This window comes from Podarcis bocagei (genome assembly GCF_964188305.1).
Source record: "Podarcis bocagei genome assembly, chromosome: 13".
Lineage (NCBI taxonomy): Eukaryota > Metazoa > Chordata > Lepidosauria > Squamata > Lacertidae > Podarcis > Podarcis bocagei.
The window spans coordinates 41,462,269-41,479,562 of NC_138138.1; the positions used below are offsets into that span (position 1 = coordinate 41,462,269).

The 17,294-nt window shown below is 46.1% G+C and overlaps 2 protein-coding genes across 14 annotated transcripts in view; both read left to right on the forward strand.

Moving 5' to 3' along the window:
* The window catches only part of LOC308570834 (uncharacterized protein), a gene marked incomplete at its 5' end in the record, with an annotated part of 75,013 nt that extends 71,231 nt beyond the window's left edge, over positions 1-3,782 (forward strand). For 5 of the 9 annotated variants that reach the window (XM_081165814.1, XM_081165813.1, XM_081165812.1 and 2 more), the window contains 2 exons: positions 331-2,126; positions 2,512-3,780. In XM_081165814.1, the coding sequence (XP_081021940.1) occupies positions 331-611 (281 nt within the window). In that variant the 3' untranslated portion in view covers positions 612-2,126; positions 2,512-3,780. Of the gene's footprint in view, positions 1-330; positions 2,127-2,511 lie in introns of all 9 variants that reach the window. The other 4 variants (XM_081165809.1, XM_081165811.1, XM_081165810.1 and 1 more) reach the window with 3 other exon arrangements.
* A 289-nt stretch (positions 3,783-4,071) lies between these two features.
* Positions 4,072-16,372, forward strand: LOC308570868 (NACHT, LRR and PYD domains-containing protein 1a-like). 5 transcript variants are annotated; one of them, XM_081165907.1, is made up of 10 exons: positions 4,073-5,501; positions 6,527-6,648; positions 7,663-7,727; positions 9,785-10,008; positions 10,643-10,896; positions 11,346-11,474; positions 11,636-11,777; positions 11,871-11,900; positions 12,319-12,656; positions 16,156-16,372. In XM_081165907.1, exons 1-9 carry the CDS (start codon positions 5,330-5,332, stop codon positions 12,609-12,611), a joined length of 1,431 nt encoding a protein of 476 aa, XP_081022033.1. In that variant the 5' UTR covers positions 4,073-5,329; the 3' UTR covers positions 12,612-12,656; positions 16,156-16,372. The 5 variants fall into 5 exon arrangements, with proteins under 5 accessions (XP_081022036.1, XP_081022033.1, XP_081022034.1 ...); XM_081165910.1 differs by lacking the exon at positions 12,319-12,656 and having other exon boundaries at positions 4,072-5,501; XM_081165908.1 differs by lacking the exon at positions 16,156-16,372 and having other exon boundaries at positions 11,874-11,900; positions 12,319-12,880.
* The last annotated feature ends 922 nt before the right edge of the window (positions 16,373-17,294 follow it).

A 17,294-nucleotide genomic window follows, 5' to 3' on the forward strand; every position in this document is an offset into this window, starting at 1 on the left:
ATTGCCTGACAATTTGCTGTCGTTTATGATACCCCAAATTATGATGCCACCTCACTCTCCCTAATGGTAGGGCTGGCCCCAGCCTTGGCTCCCTTCCAACAGCTCTCACTTATTTCAGTTTTATACTTCTTCAACAGTTATGGCTTTGCCCAATGAATTCTGGGAATTTTAGGCAGGTGAGCTACTGGCAATGCTCTGTTCACAATCCCTCCCCTCATGGAACTACAATTCCCAGGGCATGGGGGAAGAGGTAATGAGTTGGGGAACCAGTCTTAAGCCTGCAGTGTGAACCTGTAGCAAGATTTCCATTCTTTCTCTCTTTCCTGGCAGGGCCGCAGTTTCCAAACTCTTCCAACGTGCACTTCATTGAGCGGCACAGGGAGGTGCTAATCCAACGGACCATCCCAGTGGAACCGGTGCTGGATAGTTTGCATGCCTTCGTCCTCAGTGAGGAGCAATACCAAAAAATCATTGCCCAGGAAACTAACCCAGACAAGATGCGAGAGCTCTACAAGCTTGTGCCAAGCTGGGACCTCCAGTGCAAGAATAAGCTGTATGAGGCACTGAAGGCCAAAAATCCACATCTCGTGAAAGACCTGGAAGGGCAATGAGGCCCCAAGGGAAGGCAGAAGACAAGACCCTTTTCAAGGCACCAGAAATCCACCTCCTTATTGCTAGGGGACTCCTGCAGACAAAGCCATACCATGTATTTTCCCAAGAACTTACATGCATACCCTCCAATATTCCCATGATAAGAACTGGAGTGTAATTGGAGGAGGCTGTTCTCTACTCTGTCAAGTATGTCACCCCTTTGCTCCCTTAGGCAGTTGCCCAGATACCATTCTCATCCCCACCTCTCTATGATGTTCTGCTGTAGATTGAGAGGCACTCTCACATGGAGCTGTAACACCCCCGCTCCCTATGATCAGCTTCATTTCCCTCCCCCACTCTCATTAGGGCCTTCAGCTTTGTTGGTGCTGGTGTCATTAGGAGTGGACACTGGTGAGTGGGGTTGTGCGACACTCCACTGTCACCTCATTCTCCTTCGAACTACTGTGTGAGGAAGAGAGAGTGAGACTGAATGCCTCCACAGCTGAGCTACGGTTGGGTCTCGTGGGCTTCCATTGCTCCAAGGAGGAGGAGGACAACGACAACAACAACAACTTCACACCACAACCGCAGCCCTCACTGGCCACCATCCATCAGCACAAAGTTGAGTTGCGGAGCCTCTTGCAGCTGCTGCCCAACCCTTCTCAAGGCTTCATTATCCTCCTCCTTGTACATTTTACTTCAGACGATGGAGCCGTGACCTCAGAGGCGGCATGGCTCTAGGACTGCCATAGTGGCTCGGGTGCCTGCAGGCTCCGTGCTGCCCAAAACAGCACCATGGGGCTTGCATCTGCCCGCTGGAGGTGGTGGGTGGACCCCATGGAGGTTCCACACAGTGTGCCCCAGCTCACCCCACCCTATGGACAGCTTGCCCTGCCCCCATGGGTGACTCACCCTGCCCCCAGGTGCAGGGTGTGTGCACCGGCACGGGCACCCAAGTGGCTAGCTACGCCACTGATGAATTGCTTTCCTGGTTCAAAGGGTGCAGGTGTTGCTGTGTTGAAAATACTAAACTATCACTTGCAAATAAATTAGTTTTGTGACTTATTTTTGCAGCTGGACTTTCCTGTTTCTGTAATGAATTTCGTATTAAATTAGCTGACAGTCAAATAGAAAATGCATCATACCGCTGTCTAGTGCCAATGAAGTACCGCTATATTAAACCCATTTATTCTAATGGGTTGTGCAAGCCGAGTGGCCTTTCCTCATCAGGAACAAATCACACCCATGCTAAAAGGTCTGTGGAGTCCACCTATTAGCTACTGAGCCTACGCTAAGGTCTTGCTACTTACATGCAAAGCTCTAAACAACTGCAGACCAGGTTACCTAAAAGCTGTCTTTTCCTTCACGGCATGGTCAGGGCATTAAGATTAGCAAATGGTTTGTTTGGCCTGTCCCTAACCCTTAGAACACCCCTTTGAACACCCTAACCCAGGGGTAGGCAACCTAAGGCCCAATCCCCTTCTCAATCCAGCCCACGGTCCTTTTATTTAAAATGCATCTCTGGGTTATGTGGAGTTTGGAACTGACAGGGTTAAAACTCCGTGGTGTCCTGTATCTGGGAGGAGCTTGATGCAGGGAAGTGGGTCAGAGTCTGTGTGTGTTCAGAGAATTGCTTTCGATTCTGACTGAGACTGAGACGCAGCACAGCAGAGAGGCTGTGTGTGTGCTTTTGGAGAGCACAAGAGAAAGATGCTGGAATGTTCTGATGGATTTATTGCTCTGTAAATAAACGCTTCTAGAGATAAGAACTGATCTGTCTTTGGACTTGATTTATCCCTCATCTCACATGGATGCAGGACCGCTGCTACTCTGCTATTCCTGCCCGGGTCAGCTTCCAGCTTCAAAGCAGTGCTGTGCAGGGGAAGCGCTGACTGGACGGCAGGATTAATTTCCCCATAGGGGCATAGAAATTCATTCATTTTTATTTTTATTTTCAAAATATAGTCCGGCCCCCACATGGTCTGAAAGACGGTGGACCGGCCCACGGCTGGAAAAGGTTGCTGACCCCTGGGTTAGAGCACTGGAAAAACTCAGCTTTGGCTGAGTCATGATGGCCAATTTACACGGACAATCCTGATCCAGACCAGCCAAGACAGGAACCAGCCAGCTGAGACAGAGATCCTGCTACATAACTGTTATAAGTTTGGGGGGGGGGCGGTAGGTTGTATACCTCAACCTCCTTCTAATTCCTAGATCCAGAAGAGATACAATTCCTGGAATAGCCAAGCATGTGTAGATTTCAATACCCATAAAATCAGCTGCAGCGCAAGATGGGGCAGTGGCACCCAGTATTGGAGAAACTCAGAGCTAACCAAAACATCCCAGGAAAATCTTGAGCAGGTTTTGGAGTCCTTCCTTCCTGGGGGCCCTTGCACACTCACTTAAACTCAGGGCTGAGCAGGAGCACTGGAAAGGAGAGAGCAACAAGAATATTTATGATTATGATTAGTTATTACATTTCCTAGTCTCTATACAAAAAAGTCTCAAAGCAACTTAGCAATATAAAATACAGCTGGATAAAATCAGTTAAAATTAAACCACAAGACATCCAAAAAATACAGAGAAATTTTTCCAACTTATAGTGCTTTTTGGGTTCTATTCCAATGTTTCTTTAGCCATTCCACTGTCAAACAGCTCTTACTGTCCAAAAGGTCTTCCTGGTGTATTGTCGGAATTTTCTTGTAACTTGAAGCCATTGGTTTGAGTCCTTCCCTCTAGAACAGAACCCAGGCTTGTTCCCTCTTCCATGTGACAGCCCTCTAGATATTTGAAGACAGCTATCTCCTCTCAGTCTCCTCTTTTCTAGGGTAAACAGACCCAGCTCCTTCAACCCTTCCTCTTAAGGCTTGGTTTCCAGGCCCTTGATCATCTTGCTTGCTTTCCACTATCCACGTTTCCACAGATATATTCTGCTTTTTTTGTTTGCCTGCTTGCTTTACCTGCAGTGAGTCTTATGACAACCTTTGATATTCAAAACTGGGGCAAAGCCTCCACCTCAGATTTCCTTTTAATATCATAAATCAGTGCTTTTTTTCTGGGGAGGCCGCAGGGGCACGCATACCCCTAAACATGTTGTGAATCTTTGTACTTTTGTCCATTTACTGTATTTAATTTTCCCCAATTTGAACAATAAAATTATGGTTTTCTTGAGTTAAAATGAGAGTACCCCTAAACATTTTTTTAGAAAAAAGCACTGCCACAAATTCTCTGTCGGCGTTGCCACAAATCCGCTGCCAGCGAAAAAATCCAGAGGCATAGCAGTCAAGCATAGCTGGAGGTGAGAGCTGGACCATAAAGAAGGCTGGTCGCCAAAGAATTGATGCTTTTGAATTATGGTGCTGGAGGAGACTCTGGAGAGTCCCATGGACTGCAAGAAGATCAAACCTCTCCATTCTGAAGGAAATCAGCCCTGAGTGCTCACTGGAAGGACAGATCCTGAAGCTGAGGCTCCAATACTTTGGCCACCTCATGAGAAGAGAAGACTCCCTGGAAAAGACCCTGATGTTGGGAAAGATGAAGGGCACAAGGAGAAGGGGACGACAGAGGACGAGATGGTTGGACAGTGTTCTCGAAGCTACAAACATGAGTTTGACCAAACTGCGGGAGGCAGTGGAAGACAGGAGTGCCTGGCGTGCTCTGGTCCATGGGGTCACGAAGAGTTGGACCCGACTAAACAATAGCTGTCAACTTTTCTCTTCTCTTGCGAGGAATCCTATTCTGAATAACGGAATTTCCCTTTAAAAAAGGGAAACGTTGACAGCTACGGATAGGAAGGCGACCTCGGAGGAGCCCGCCCCCCGGGGGTTTTCTGACACTCCTCCTTCTGACTAGGAGGAAGCAAGAGCGGGACAAGACTGATAGGTAGCAGCAGAGCGGGTTGAGCTCCTGCTTGGGAAAATCAGATGCAGGAAGACGCCCCTTCGAACGTGCTCGCGGCAATCGCGGGCTCCGTCCCCGCCGTCGAGTCCGCTGGTGTCGAAAGCGGGGTTCCTTCTCTACGGACGCGACACGCCACGCGACCGAGAATGCGGGCGGGCGGCCCACAGACAGAGGACAGAAATCGGCGCAGAGCTTCTCTGCCCGAGGGAAGAGGAAGTAGCAGCCCGGTAAGGAGAGAGGAGTCGGTCAGGGCCGTTGGAAGATCTCTCAGCGCAGGCGGTGGAATGCTGTGGACGCCGCGGCACCAGATCCTCCCCGTCTATAGCCCTTTGCGCCGTTCCGTGAGCGCCCCAGAGACTTTGGGGGGGCAGGGCGCAATGGGGGGGAGAGGCGTGTTGCAGAGAAAAAAACACATCTTCTCGGAGGATGCCCTGGACCTTGAAGGATACTACTCTGGCACTTATGACTCTGAAAGGCCAAGAGCCCAACTGAGGCAAATACACTTGTTCGGTGCTCTGGGCTTTGAAGGATACAACCCTTACGTCACCAATGATGCCTACAAACCTGCTGAATCTATGGTGACTTTGTGAGAGAAAACCACTTCATTTCAGGCATCCAGGTGGGGAACCTCAATACCCTCTGCTTGGAGAAGTCTCTGGCCCCTGAGGTTCATCCTGGGAGCTCTTCTGAAGAGGATTCTGGGCTGTCACTTCTGCTGTCAGGTCACCATTTGAGCTATAATAGAGCCATCGATGGTCTCCTGCCGTGCACCCTGGAGAGTTTAGATGAGTCCGAGCTAAAAAAGTTCAAGGGCGAACTCTGCCATTTCTACATTCTGATGGGCGATCTCCCTGTCACCCAGGACTGGCTGCAGGAACGTGGTGCTTGGACTCTCTGCCATCTCCTGCTCAGACACTATGATGTGGATGGTGCCATAGAGGTGGCAGCCAAAGTGCTGAAGGCCATCGACTGCCAGCCGCAGGCGGACACGCTTCTCCGTGGAAGGGCAAGTAAGGACCTCGGAAAGGGGAACATTTGTTTGAGCCTGATTATCTCCTCATGAAGAAATGTTGGCTGGAGGAAGAGAGGTTTCTTTAGCTGGGTCGTGTTTGTCATAAACTTATTATTTACATTCTCAGTGTGTCTTAACCAATTGGAGGGAGGACTCAGAAATCGCAGGTCTCTCTTCCTATATTTATATTATTTTATTGCATAAAATTTATACCTCAGTTGGTTGTAAAAAAACCAACAACCCTCAAGCAGTTTTAAATGCCCCTCTTTGCCCTTCCTCCACCTCACATTATTTCTTCGCATCGTTTCAACATGGACATTAAATGGCAAGAATAACATTATTTATCATCTTTGCATTGTAGCTTTTTCATGCTTTATTCACTTCCCCTTCTTTGCAATTATTTTGAAAAATGACACTACAAATACACATGGGTGCACACAACCAGTGATCTCAAACAGACACAGTTTTCTCCTGTGACCAAGAGCAGATGTCTTTTACTAGTTAGAAGTAGTTTCATCAGGGTTTCTACTTGTAATCAGGCCTGACTTTCAGTATAGAATAAATAGGAATTTATAGTATGAGATAAATAATAAAAATTTACAGCAAAATTGCAGTGGGTTCCATCCCTCTTCAGATCATCTCTTGTTTCCATTTCCCACTTTGATTTATCCATGTCAGGATGCCTGTGTTATCAAAGTTGTGTGTGTGTGTGTGTGTGTGTGTGTGAGAGAGAGAGAGAGAGAGAGAGAGAGAGAGAGAGAGAGAGAGAGAGAAGAGAAGAGATTGGGTTAACAACCGAATTAGTACCACCTCTACTTTTTGCATTCCATTTCCTGACGACCCAAAGTTTTACAGTCCCAATCTGTGGGTGCAAGTACATCCCACTGAACTCAGTAGGCCTTTCCCCTATTCCTCATACAAGCAGAACAAGGTGAAATTCACTTCACATTTGTCTAATCTTCAAGGTTTGCTTCTTCATTTTCACAGCAGCCATGTGCAAAAATAAATCACTTGTTTTTACAGGCATTCCTGAGTTCTCGGTGCAAGTATCAGAATCCGCTCTATTTGCAGAGAAAGGGCCGTGCCGAAAGACAAGTCCTGCAAATTCCAGGAAAAGTGCATTTTGCTACCAGTGTCCTAGAGAGGTAAAGGACTGGACTCATCCTGATTTGTATTAGCCCCTTTTAACACCTAACTTGTGAATTTGAATTTCAAGCTTAGGTAAGTTTGTGGGTTTGCTATTCAATACAAATTACAGTGGTACCTCAGGTTAAGTACTAAATTCGTTCAGGAGGTTCGTTCTTAACCTGAAACTGTTCTTAACCTGAAGCACTACTTTAGCTAATGGGGTCTCCTGCTGCCGCTGCGCCGCCGGAGCACGATTTCTGTTCTCATCCTGAAGCAAAGTGCTTAACCTGAGGTACTATTTCTGGGTTAGCGGAGTCTATAACCTGAAGCGTATGTAACCCGAGGTACCACTGTACTTGGAATGGACAGGTGTCTCCAACCCAAATAATTGTGTGTGTGTTTTTTGTTGTGAGCTGCAAATGGCCAACTGTACGCACTCCTATTGTGATTGCTGTATATAGCGTGGAAATGTTCTGTGTGGGATTTAAACTATGATGTTATCAGTTTGCAATAATCCCATGTTTCAATAGAATTCTTCAGATTTCAACCTGTCCCCAGGGTCTGAAGGAGCAGGAGGCAATTCTTTGACTAAAGAGGAGGGTGTATACCTGCATGCAAATGCATTGATATGGCTACAAAATGTTGGTTCACTACTTCCTTGCACACCCACCCATCCTTATCTTTCCTTACCTAGAGAGTGCAGGTAATTTAATATTTTTGGGTTACATCTGCCTTTGGTAAGTACACCGAGATCTTTGGAAAGAATGGCAAATATTCTGTAAACATTTTTGGGTAAAAGTCTAGATTAAAAAGAAAAGAAAAGACAATGCCTGTAATCACCATGCTATAGCTCATTGCCAAAACAAACACAAAAGGCAGATGCTGTGACATAGTGTTTAGTGTTTCTATAGGGGCTCCAGCAGTGCTCCTTGGTGTAGGAACTAGGGCACTGCAAGAAGATAAGAATGCCTATATTTTCAGATAGGATGGGCAGTATGGCATAAATATTAATCATTACTGCTTTGCCACAGGATCTTCCAGAGAAAATCATACCAGGTGTGGTTTGGGATTCACAAAGGAACCATGAAATCTACAGGTGAGATCTTTTTACAATCTCTACATTCAAATAATGTTTTCAACATTGAATTGTCTGCTGACAATTCTGGGAAAGGTACTACAGAACACATTCAACTAATGTGGGTCTCACGGAGGCATACCCAAAATCACCCCAGAAAAATACAATGTATATGTGTGTGTGGCGGCATCTCAGAGAGATCAAACACAGATGTTTCGCACCCTTCTCGTACTGCAGCACAAAGGCAACGTGATTCGCAGGGGGGTGGGGTTGCTGATACAGCTCCTTGCAAGGGCACAAAAGACCCTAGGTACATCTCTGGGGTCTCATGGTCTTCATATAACCAGCTTACATCTGTGACAGCATGTTGTGATTGTGCGGTGGGTGAATTCTGTTACAGAAAAGCTTACCTGCCATGGTAATGGAAGGGAGACTGGAGCCCTCCCCATGCTCACTGGATTTGGCTGGTTTAGAGAATTACTAAGAGTCACTCACACAACCTTTTGTTAGTTCCAGCATTTAAAAGCATTTTTTTCCAGTACCGAAAGAAGCCTTACTTACTTCCTGGGGAGTCTTGTAGCCCAAATACTTCTCTATGACAAAATGCTGTGTGTGTGTGGCAAGATGTTTGCTTGGGAGATTCTCTTTACTAAAAGCTTCATCCCTATACTTGGCCACTGTGTAGCAAAGAGCTTTCAAAGGGAGCCCATATTTTTCTTATCCTTACCCTTCTAATCAACTCTCCTCATCCCCATACAGCTTCCAATATGTTATTTGCATAGGTCTGCCACCCACACAGCTGTGGAAATGTTCAGGGATGCAGGAGAGGATATATTGTTTGATTGTAGCCTTTCCAACTTGTGTAAACAAGTTCACAATTTAGCAGGGTAACATTCCCCTTTTTAAACTCACAGCAGATGTGTTTGCTCAGGCTCGCTAAAGCCTCTATAATAACTGTTCTGGTATTTTCCCCTTATTCCCTCATAAAAGATAAGACACGACACAGTCTTATTTAAAAGTATAAAAAGTTTACTCACATTTTGTTCACAGTCGGATCCCAGAAGGCAGACTTAGCTTAGAAAAGTAACATACACCTGGAAACTATCCCATAAACATACAGTCCCTTTGTCCTCTCTTGGCTGGAGGCCAAAAGAGCATCTTTGGCTAAGCAGATGTTGCTTCTTCGACAAAAGTAGTCACAGAGAGAGAGATGGCTGTCCTACCCTGTGCTTTTGTCGTTACCTGCACAGGTGAGGCCACGCCCACCTCTAGTCACATACATAGGAAGTCTGTCCCAGCCCAGAAGGAAACAGGAAGTTTATCTGCTGGCTGGACAATCATTCCTCTCCATGTGTAAACATGTTCACTCTAGGAATGTTGTACTTAACTGCTCTTGTGTTTCACATCCCACAACAGCTGCATCAGATGCAGATGAGCCAAGAGCAAAGAAGCAGAACATGCAGGTGGTATTGACCTTTACTACATTGTCATTAGAATGAGAAGAACATGCAGGCCGTACATATTAATAGTTGTGAGATGAGCTACAGATACATCTAATACAGTCATGTCCAACAGGTAGATCCTGATCTACCGGTAGATCACTGGACGTCTGTGGTAGATCACCAGCTCCCCCCAAAAAACCCTTAACAACTTTGGCTCCTCTAAAAAAAAGCTCAACATTTTCCCCCTGCACCCCCCCCCCAAAATGGGGCTTTCCTCCTCCCTGAAAAAAGCTCAGCTACTTTGGCCTGAACCCCCAAAAAGTGGGTAGATCACTGCCAGTTTTTAACTCTGTGAGTAGATCACAGTCTCTTGGGAGCTGGCCACCCCTGATCTAATAGAATAGCAGGGGAAACTGCACTGATCACTGTTCCAGTGGCGTAGCGTGGGGGGTGCAGGGGGGGCCGGCCGCACCGGGCGCAACATCTGGGGGTTAGGGTTAGGGGGTGCAAATCCACGAGTTAGGGGGCGCAAATCCACAGGTTAGGGGGCGCAAATTACTTGCCTTGCCCCGGGTGCTGACCACCCACGCTACGCCACTGCACTGTTCCTTTCATCTTTCTCTTTGTTGCATTCAGGTTGTGCTCCCTTGAGGCTGGCTCCTTTCAGTGCTACTACACTGATCTCATATTTGAGGTGGGAGCGGGTGTCACCATAACATACCACTTTGATTCATGGCACAAGCACCTGAATGGAAGGGATGCACAGAGGTTGTCTGTCGCTGGTCCTTTGCTCAACATCCAAGCGGATCCACTCGAGGCTGTGGCAGCCGTTCACTTCCCTCACTTCCTGTGCCTTGCAGGTACGGTAGGGGGGTGGGGAACCTTCCAATGGTATAACTGTAACTGGAGGAATGAATACTAAACAAGAATACGATATAACATATGTGGGATGTAATCCACTGGGAGCAGTCAAGTACAGCATTACCTGTTTTGACTCAGAGATGGCGGGTAAACAGGAAGGAGCTGTTACCAGGAGGGCTGGTGCAGAAAAGAGAAGGGCTAGTGTGCAGGAGGAGATATCTAGCTTTAAAGAAGAATGGGAACATTTTACAAATTACTTAACAACAAAATGAACTGGACTCCTTGGCAGGTTTTGAATAAACATACACAAATTTATTATTGCTAACATAATAGACAGATAAATTAAGGATCTTTACAAGTTTATATTATGCAGAGAATAATATGTGTTGAAAAATCAGAGAGAGGAGCTGAGGGAAGTCTTGGGGGGAGGGAGGGAGGGTTTTTCTTGGGGAGGGGGAGGGGGAAGGGGAAAATGGGGAAAATGAAGATGATATGTTTTTGATAATTTGTTAAGATGAAATTCTTAATAAAAATTATTTTTTTGAAAAATGTTTAGATAACCTCCAGAGCCACTGCCCTAAGCAAGCTACCTATTACTGACCCATATTCCATTTGTGTTCCTTCTTTTTACAGATGGGGACAGCTCCCAAGTCTACATTGGACATTTTGCGGAAGAGGGGATGAGTCTAGAAAAGCCAAGCAGAGTGGGGTCACGTCATGCTGTGTTGAGAAACCCCAAGTTCTCTTCCCGTGGAGTAGTTTTCAAAAAGCCTTGGTTTAAACGGAAGATGAAGGTCCACTGCATCACACTGCTCTATCAAGTGCTTGAAGTTCCAGCTCAAAAATTCCACCTATACCTCCTCCCAAACGACTCTTCTCTAAGAAAGGTAATTGGGAATCTTTCACTCTGATAAGTGGCACGAGACTTGCAATATAATTAGATGCAATAACTGTGGGCAAACTCATTCATCAAGGTGTGCTTGGATTGATTGATTGATTGATATTGATTGATTGATTGATTGATTGATTGATTGATTGATTGATTGATTGAAGTTCTAGCAAACATGAACCCACATTAGCAGCTGCCCCCAACCAGCATTAGTATTCAAATATCTAGTATAAAAATAAACCCCTTTCCTTTGCTGGGCAGAAGCCAAATGACTGTCTTCTTCTCTAGACACAGTGTTGTCATCAAATTGTGTAAAGAAAATACCTTTATGCCAGGTTATGCAGCATGTTGACTTGGAAGTCTTCCCTGAGGTGAGGCTTGGAATTGGCTTAGCAGCTTGGCATCTCCCTTGCATGTCTCAAAAATCACTCTGTTTGTGCTTCCCAGACAGTCCATGAGAAAGAAGAGAAATGCCCTTCGTGGAGATTGGATAAACCCTCTGTCATCCTCAAGCCTCTGAGGATTGGCTCTCGCTTCTTTGTGCAGAAGTTAGATGATGTCGAAATCTGCCCCAAGGTAAGACGCAAAAATGATGGAAAGTGTTACCTGGAGGGAGTCTGTGTGGTATGAGAAGGGGACAGCTATACCAGGATCCCTTCAACCTCTTATTTACTCCCCTTAAAATTGGTAGACCATGGGCTAAGCCATAATCACACAGCTTTCCCTCTTTCCCACAGGAACTGGAGCTTCAATATTTGCATGCAGACATGGAGCAGCAGTACCTTGAACTCTATGCTGAACACAGGCAAGATAAGTTCCACTTCAACCTGATAGAGAAGAAAAGGGATGAACTCATCTGGGAGGCCTTTGTGAGACAAGGTGAGCTTTGCTCAAGGGAAGAACGCAAGATTAGACCATAGCTTGAAAAGGCCACATGCACTCTCTGACTGCATCTTCCCTGTTCTCTTTCAGAAGAGCTGAAATCTTCTAACCCAACAGAAGGTCAGTAGGAATGCAGTAATAACCTACCCAGGGTTGCACATCTGGAATGGTGCATATTCACTATGGGAAATTTTAGAGTGAGATTTGGAAGTCATCCTTGAAGTCTCTGCTTGCTTCATGCATCTACTCATTCTCTCTCTCTCTCTCTCTCTCTCTCTCTCTCTCTCTCTCTTTTCCAGCTGCTAGTGGCTACATAGAGACTACTGCACTGTTCCTCAGCAGTGCCTCTGGAACATGCCATGAGTTATTTCTCACATTCTCAGCCATTTTCTATCCCTATAAATGTCTGGGAGGCAGGACAGCTTGAAGACAAACTAGGCCTTCTACTTTGATCACCTCTCTCTAGAGCTCACTGTCTTGAAACATCCTCTGAAGCCATTTTTTTAAAAGAGCATTGTCTTTTATTTTTGTCTGACAGAGGCAAGCCCACCTCATCCAATGTCAGTCTCATCAAAACAACATTTCATTGAGCAACACCGGGAAGAGCTGATCCAGCGGACCAGCAACGTTGAAGCGGTGCTGGATATGCTCCTTGGCACCATTCTGAATAATGAGCAGTATGAAATGATCTCTTCAAAGGGAACCAACCAAGAGAAAATGAGGGCGCTCTACATGCTGGCGCCAAGTTGGAACCGCTATTGCAAGGATCTGCTTTACAAAGTACTGAAGAACAGAAATCCATATCTTTTTGATGAACTGGAAGGGAAATGAGACCACAATGAAGTCAAAGAGAGACAACAGGAACTCCAACTGCATGTACTATGTGACTTCAGTTCTTCCTTAATCAATAAAGAAGGGACCGTATGAGGTCACTTCCTTAATGCTTTGGGGGGGGGATTTCCAACAAAGGAAATAATATTATGCATTTGCCCCTGCATGAGCTCTCTTTTGTTTATCTTACTGGTTCATTCTTAGCAATGAGGACAAAGAAGGGGAGGTCAGCTGACCACAAATAAACAGGTGCAATTGCCTAATTCCTAGCTTGCAGTGAGCTGCATTAGGGTTTTTTTTATTCTGCTAAAAGGGCTTCACTGCCTGTTTCTCAAACACGTGTGGGACAGGAGGTTTAAATTTTAATTTACAAAATTAATCCTCAATCCATTGCCATCAAAATCAGCAATTGCTGCTGGCCGAGCCTTGTCCTTTTCCAGTTTGTCCATCACCAGAGAAGAGTGGGGGGAAGAAACTTGCTTATTGCAAGCACCAGCAGCATGAGGGAGATGTCTCTCCCTAAGCAGGTGTCTTAAAAATAAGGGGACTGCTTGCTTTGGCTGCACCAGTAGGGAACAGGCACGTCCACTGCCAAATCGAGCAGCATTTAAACACACACACCCCAGTCATCAGCAGTGAGCTATCAGAAAACGTACAAGGATTTTAGGCTGACAGGTTTTTCAACCTAAATCAGATAAGTTCTGGTTTTAGATTGATAGAAAAAGTGTCACAGTTATTTCTGAAAACCAGAGTTATGGGAGCACAACAGAATGGCAGGAAATTGCCCAATCTCACAGTTGTTTCATTCATTCTCTCATATATATATATATATATATATATATATATATATATATATATATATATTTGCTTTCGTAGATTTTCACGGGTACAGGAATGTAGGTTTTGGTGTCTTCGGGTGTCTTCCCGTGTAAGAGTTGGGGTGTCTAGGCGACGTTTCGACGAGGTCTCACTCGTCATCTTCAGGCTGGTGCTTTCGGCTTCTTGTTACTGGAACAGAGCAGGATCTCAGTGTTTGAGTTCCTATAAATACTGTTGAGGGGGTGTGGTGCAGAGAGGAAGTTCCCAGGTTATTGTGTCTTTTCTTATTTTGTTCCTTAATTACTTGGGGGATATCTTGAGTGATATCTTGAGTGATATTCTGAGTACCACTTAGGTGGGTCATTAAGTGTGGATTAGTTGCTATAGCTTTCGTGTCTTGACCTTTTGAGCTTGTGAAGAGATTTTTCTGAGAAGATGGCTGTACTGCACTTAGTTGTGCTCTGGCTTGGCTTCGTGTATAGGGGCGAGCTGTGGTTTTGTGCCCTGTGCCCCCTGCAATCCCTACACAGATCTGGCTGGCACAGGGCACAAAACCACAGCTCGCCCCTATACACGAAGCCAAGCCAGAGCACAACTAAGTGCAGTACAGCCATCTTCTCAGAAAAATCTCTTCACAAGCTCAAAAGGTCAAGACACGAAAGCTATAGCAACTAATCCACACTTAATGACCCACCTAAGTGGTACTCAGAATATCACTCAAGATATCACTCAAGATATCCCCCAAGTAATTAAGGAACAAAAGAAGAAAAGACACAATAACCTGGGAACTTCCTCTCTGCACCACACCCCCTCAACAGTATTTATAGGAACTCAAACACTGAGATCCTGCTCTGTTCCAGTAACAAGAAGCCGAAAGCACCAGCCTGAAGATGACGAGTGAGACCTCGTCGAAACGTCGCCTAGACACCCCAACTCTTACACGGGAAGACACCCGAAGACACCAAAACCTACATATATATATATATATATATATATATATATATATATATATATATATATCAAGCCTGATCCTCTGTCACTTAACTGTGTCCCCTCAGCTTTTCTTTCAGCTTCTTCCCACCCTAACTTTTCTCTCAACAGTCCAGCAAAAACGAAGCACTGCAAAACCAGCAAGCACTAAGCATAGGTTTGTGCAAGGCAGAAAAGAAGTCCTCAAAGAGCTTCACAGGCTGAAGAGATCTCCTTCTGCAGTGTAGCGAAGAAGTGGGGAGAAAGAATTGCAACAGGGGCTGCTCCAGGCTGGACTCTGGGCCTCAGGCTGAGCTCCCTGCCTCCCTCACACTAACTAGAGGGACTGGAAATGGCAACAAAATGAGACACTCCTTCCTGCTTACCTCTGCAGTGTGGGATGTAATCCATTGGAGCAGTCAAATACAACAATTCTTGTTTCCCTAGAGTGGACACAGGAAATGTTACTCCAGCCAAGGTAGAATTTCTTGTTACACCTGGTCTGGAGCTTTCTCCCCCTGCATGTGACCAAGTAGATGAGCATGACCCTTGCAGACCTAACAAAAGGCCCAGTCATGCAACCATCTCTTCTCTCCTGTTTTGGCCACTGCTCGTGGTGCATTTGATACTGTCTGCTGGCTCTCTGCCAGCAGCACATAGGCCCATCCTTACAAGGATGTAAGCCACACTAGTCCTGAGAGGCATGTATTGGCTTCCAGTATGTTTCCGAGCACAATTCAAAGTGTTGATGCTGACCTTTAAAGCCCCAAATGGCCTCGGTCCTGTATAACTGAAGGAATGTCTCCACCTCCATTGTTCAGCCCAGACACTGAGATCCAGCGCCGAGGGCCTTCTGGCAGTTCCCTCACTGCGAGAAGTGAGGTTACAGGGTACCAGGCAGAGGGCCTTCTCAGTAGTGGCACCTGCCCTGTGGAACACCCTCCCATCAGATGTCAAGTAAATAAGCAACTATTCTAGTTTTAAAAGACATCTGAAGGCAGCCCTGTTTAGGGAACTTTTAATTTTGCATGCTGTATTGTGTTTTTAATATTCAATTGGGAGCTGCCCAAATTGGCTGGGGAAACCCAGCCAGATGGGCAGGGTATAAATAATAAATTATTATTATTATTATTTCTGGGATCATACTTTGAACTGAATGTGAGTAAATGTTTCATTACTTATAATGAAGACTCTTGCGTCTTTTTTCTTTTAGGAGGGAATCAAAGGGGTCTTACCAGGAATATACCATATTTTTTGCTCCATAAGACGCATCTGACCATAAGACGCACCTAGTTTTTAGAAGAGGAAAACAGGGGGAGGGGGATATTCTGAATGAAATGTTGTACTCAACTATTTAATAAACTACCAGTATAATATCAGAGCGAGACAGAGAGGGACAGGAGCTCTATGTTTCTTTAGCATGCGCGCTCAAGGAGCAACGAGCGGGGAAGCAGCACACCCCCGGACGGACCTGACACAGGAATCCCAGCAGCCTCCTCTCGTGTAAACGGCTCCTCTCCCTCTTTGCTGCTTTAAAGTGAGCCCGTCCCTCCCTCCCTACTCCACAGCTCGCTTTAAAGCAGCAAAGCAGGACAGGAGCCACTTACACCTAGCTTCCTGCTGTGTATAGAAGGGAATGAACTCTGCTGTATGACTCACTAGCTTGAGTTAGGAAGGATAATATTTAATCAGTATATCCTCTCCTACTATCCACAATTCCCACATGCAGCCTCTCCTGTTTTGTGCTTTTTTACAGGGCTCAGCTGGTGCTGACTTTGAATGGGTGTGATGGTGAAGATCATCCACAGCCATCTTTTGGATATCTTGAAGGACTTGGGGAGGAGGAACTCAAGAAGTCCAAGGGCAAATTCATTCATTCCTTTAGTGAACAGGTTTAGGTATTTGTGCTCGTTTAGTTTTTATACTTCAGGGTCTACAGAACTCCCTGCCACAATAAATTTAATCAAACCTTATTTTGCTGCTATCCATTCCCCTAGAAGGCCTTCAAAGTATGAATGGCACAGGCCTGAGTTTGACGCTGGAGACGGAATGATATAGTAACTAGGATGGCTAATTAAAGGTATATTTTGTACATTAATGGAATACTGATATTAACTTGGGGTCTTACATGAGTTTGTTGACAGTTTTGAAGGACTCTGTTGTCTCGATGAGAGATGTGAAGGAGAAGACCTGTGGTCTTGCAAACAATTTCCCAGAGAAGAAGTTACTCTGCATTTCGCCCATTAATCCTGGCGCTTACCTGCTGCACACCTGAGGCTGCCTGGTTTCCTAACTGTGGTTAGATCAGGAGAAACCTGTGGGCTTGTGTCAGGGGCTCAGGAACAGAGGTACAGGGGAGAGAGGAAATGGAGAGCGAAGGGGAAGAATCTGAGGGCAGCGTAGGGGAGTATGACAGTGGCCCGAGAGATTCCATGAGCTTCTCCAGCGAATCAGAAGATTCCCAGAAGGAGGCGCCGATGGTCAAGGCAAGGGGGGTCCCAGGAGGGACACACCAGAAACAAGGGGCCAGCGGGGACTCCCAAAGCAGCAGCGGGAGATCAGGACCAGCTTCCCCACCAGAGCGTAGTGGGGGGGAAGAGTCCCAGGTGTCAGGGCCAGCGTCTCCTCCAGCAAGGAAAGAAGATGAGTCAGGGCTGACCACGCCTCTATCGGAGAGTGGGGGAACGGAGGGGAGGTCAGGTCCAGCTAGCCTCCCCGAAGGGGGAAGCAGTGACAGGAGCAGTGTAACGGTCAGGAGGAAGGTTGCCGGCTGGGCGCGCGCGCCAAGTTCGAATGTACAGGCGCGTGGGACAGCAGAAAACCCGGATTGGGAACCAGGTCCTAAAGCCCGCCGGAGGCAGGGGGAAGACTCAGGGGACTCCGCGTCAGAAGAGT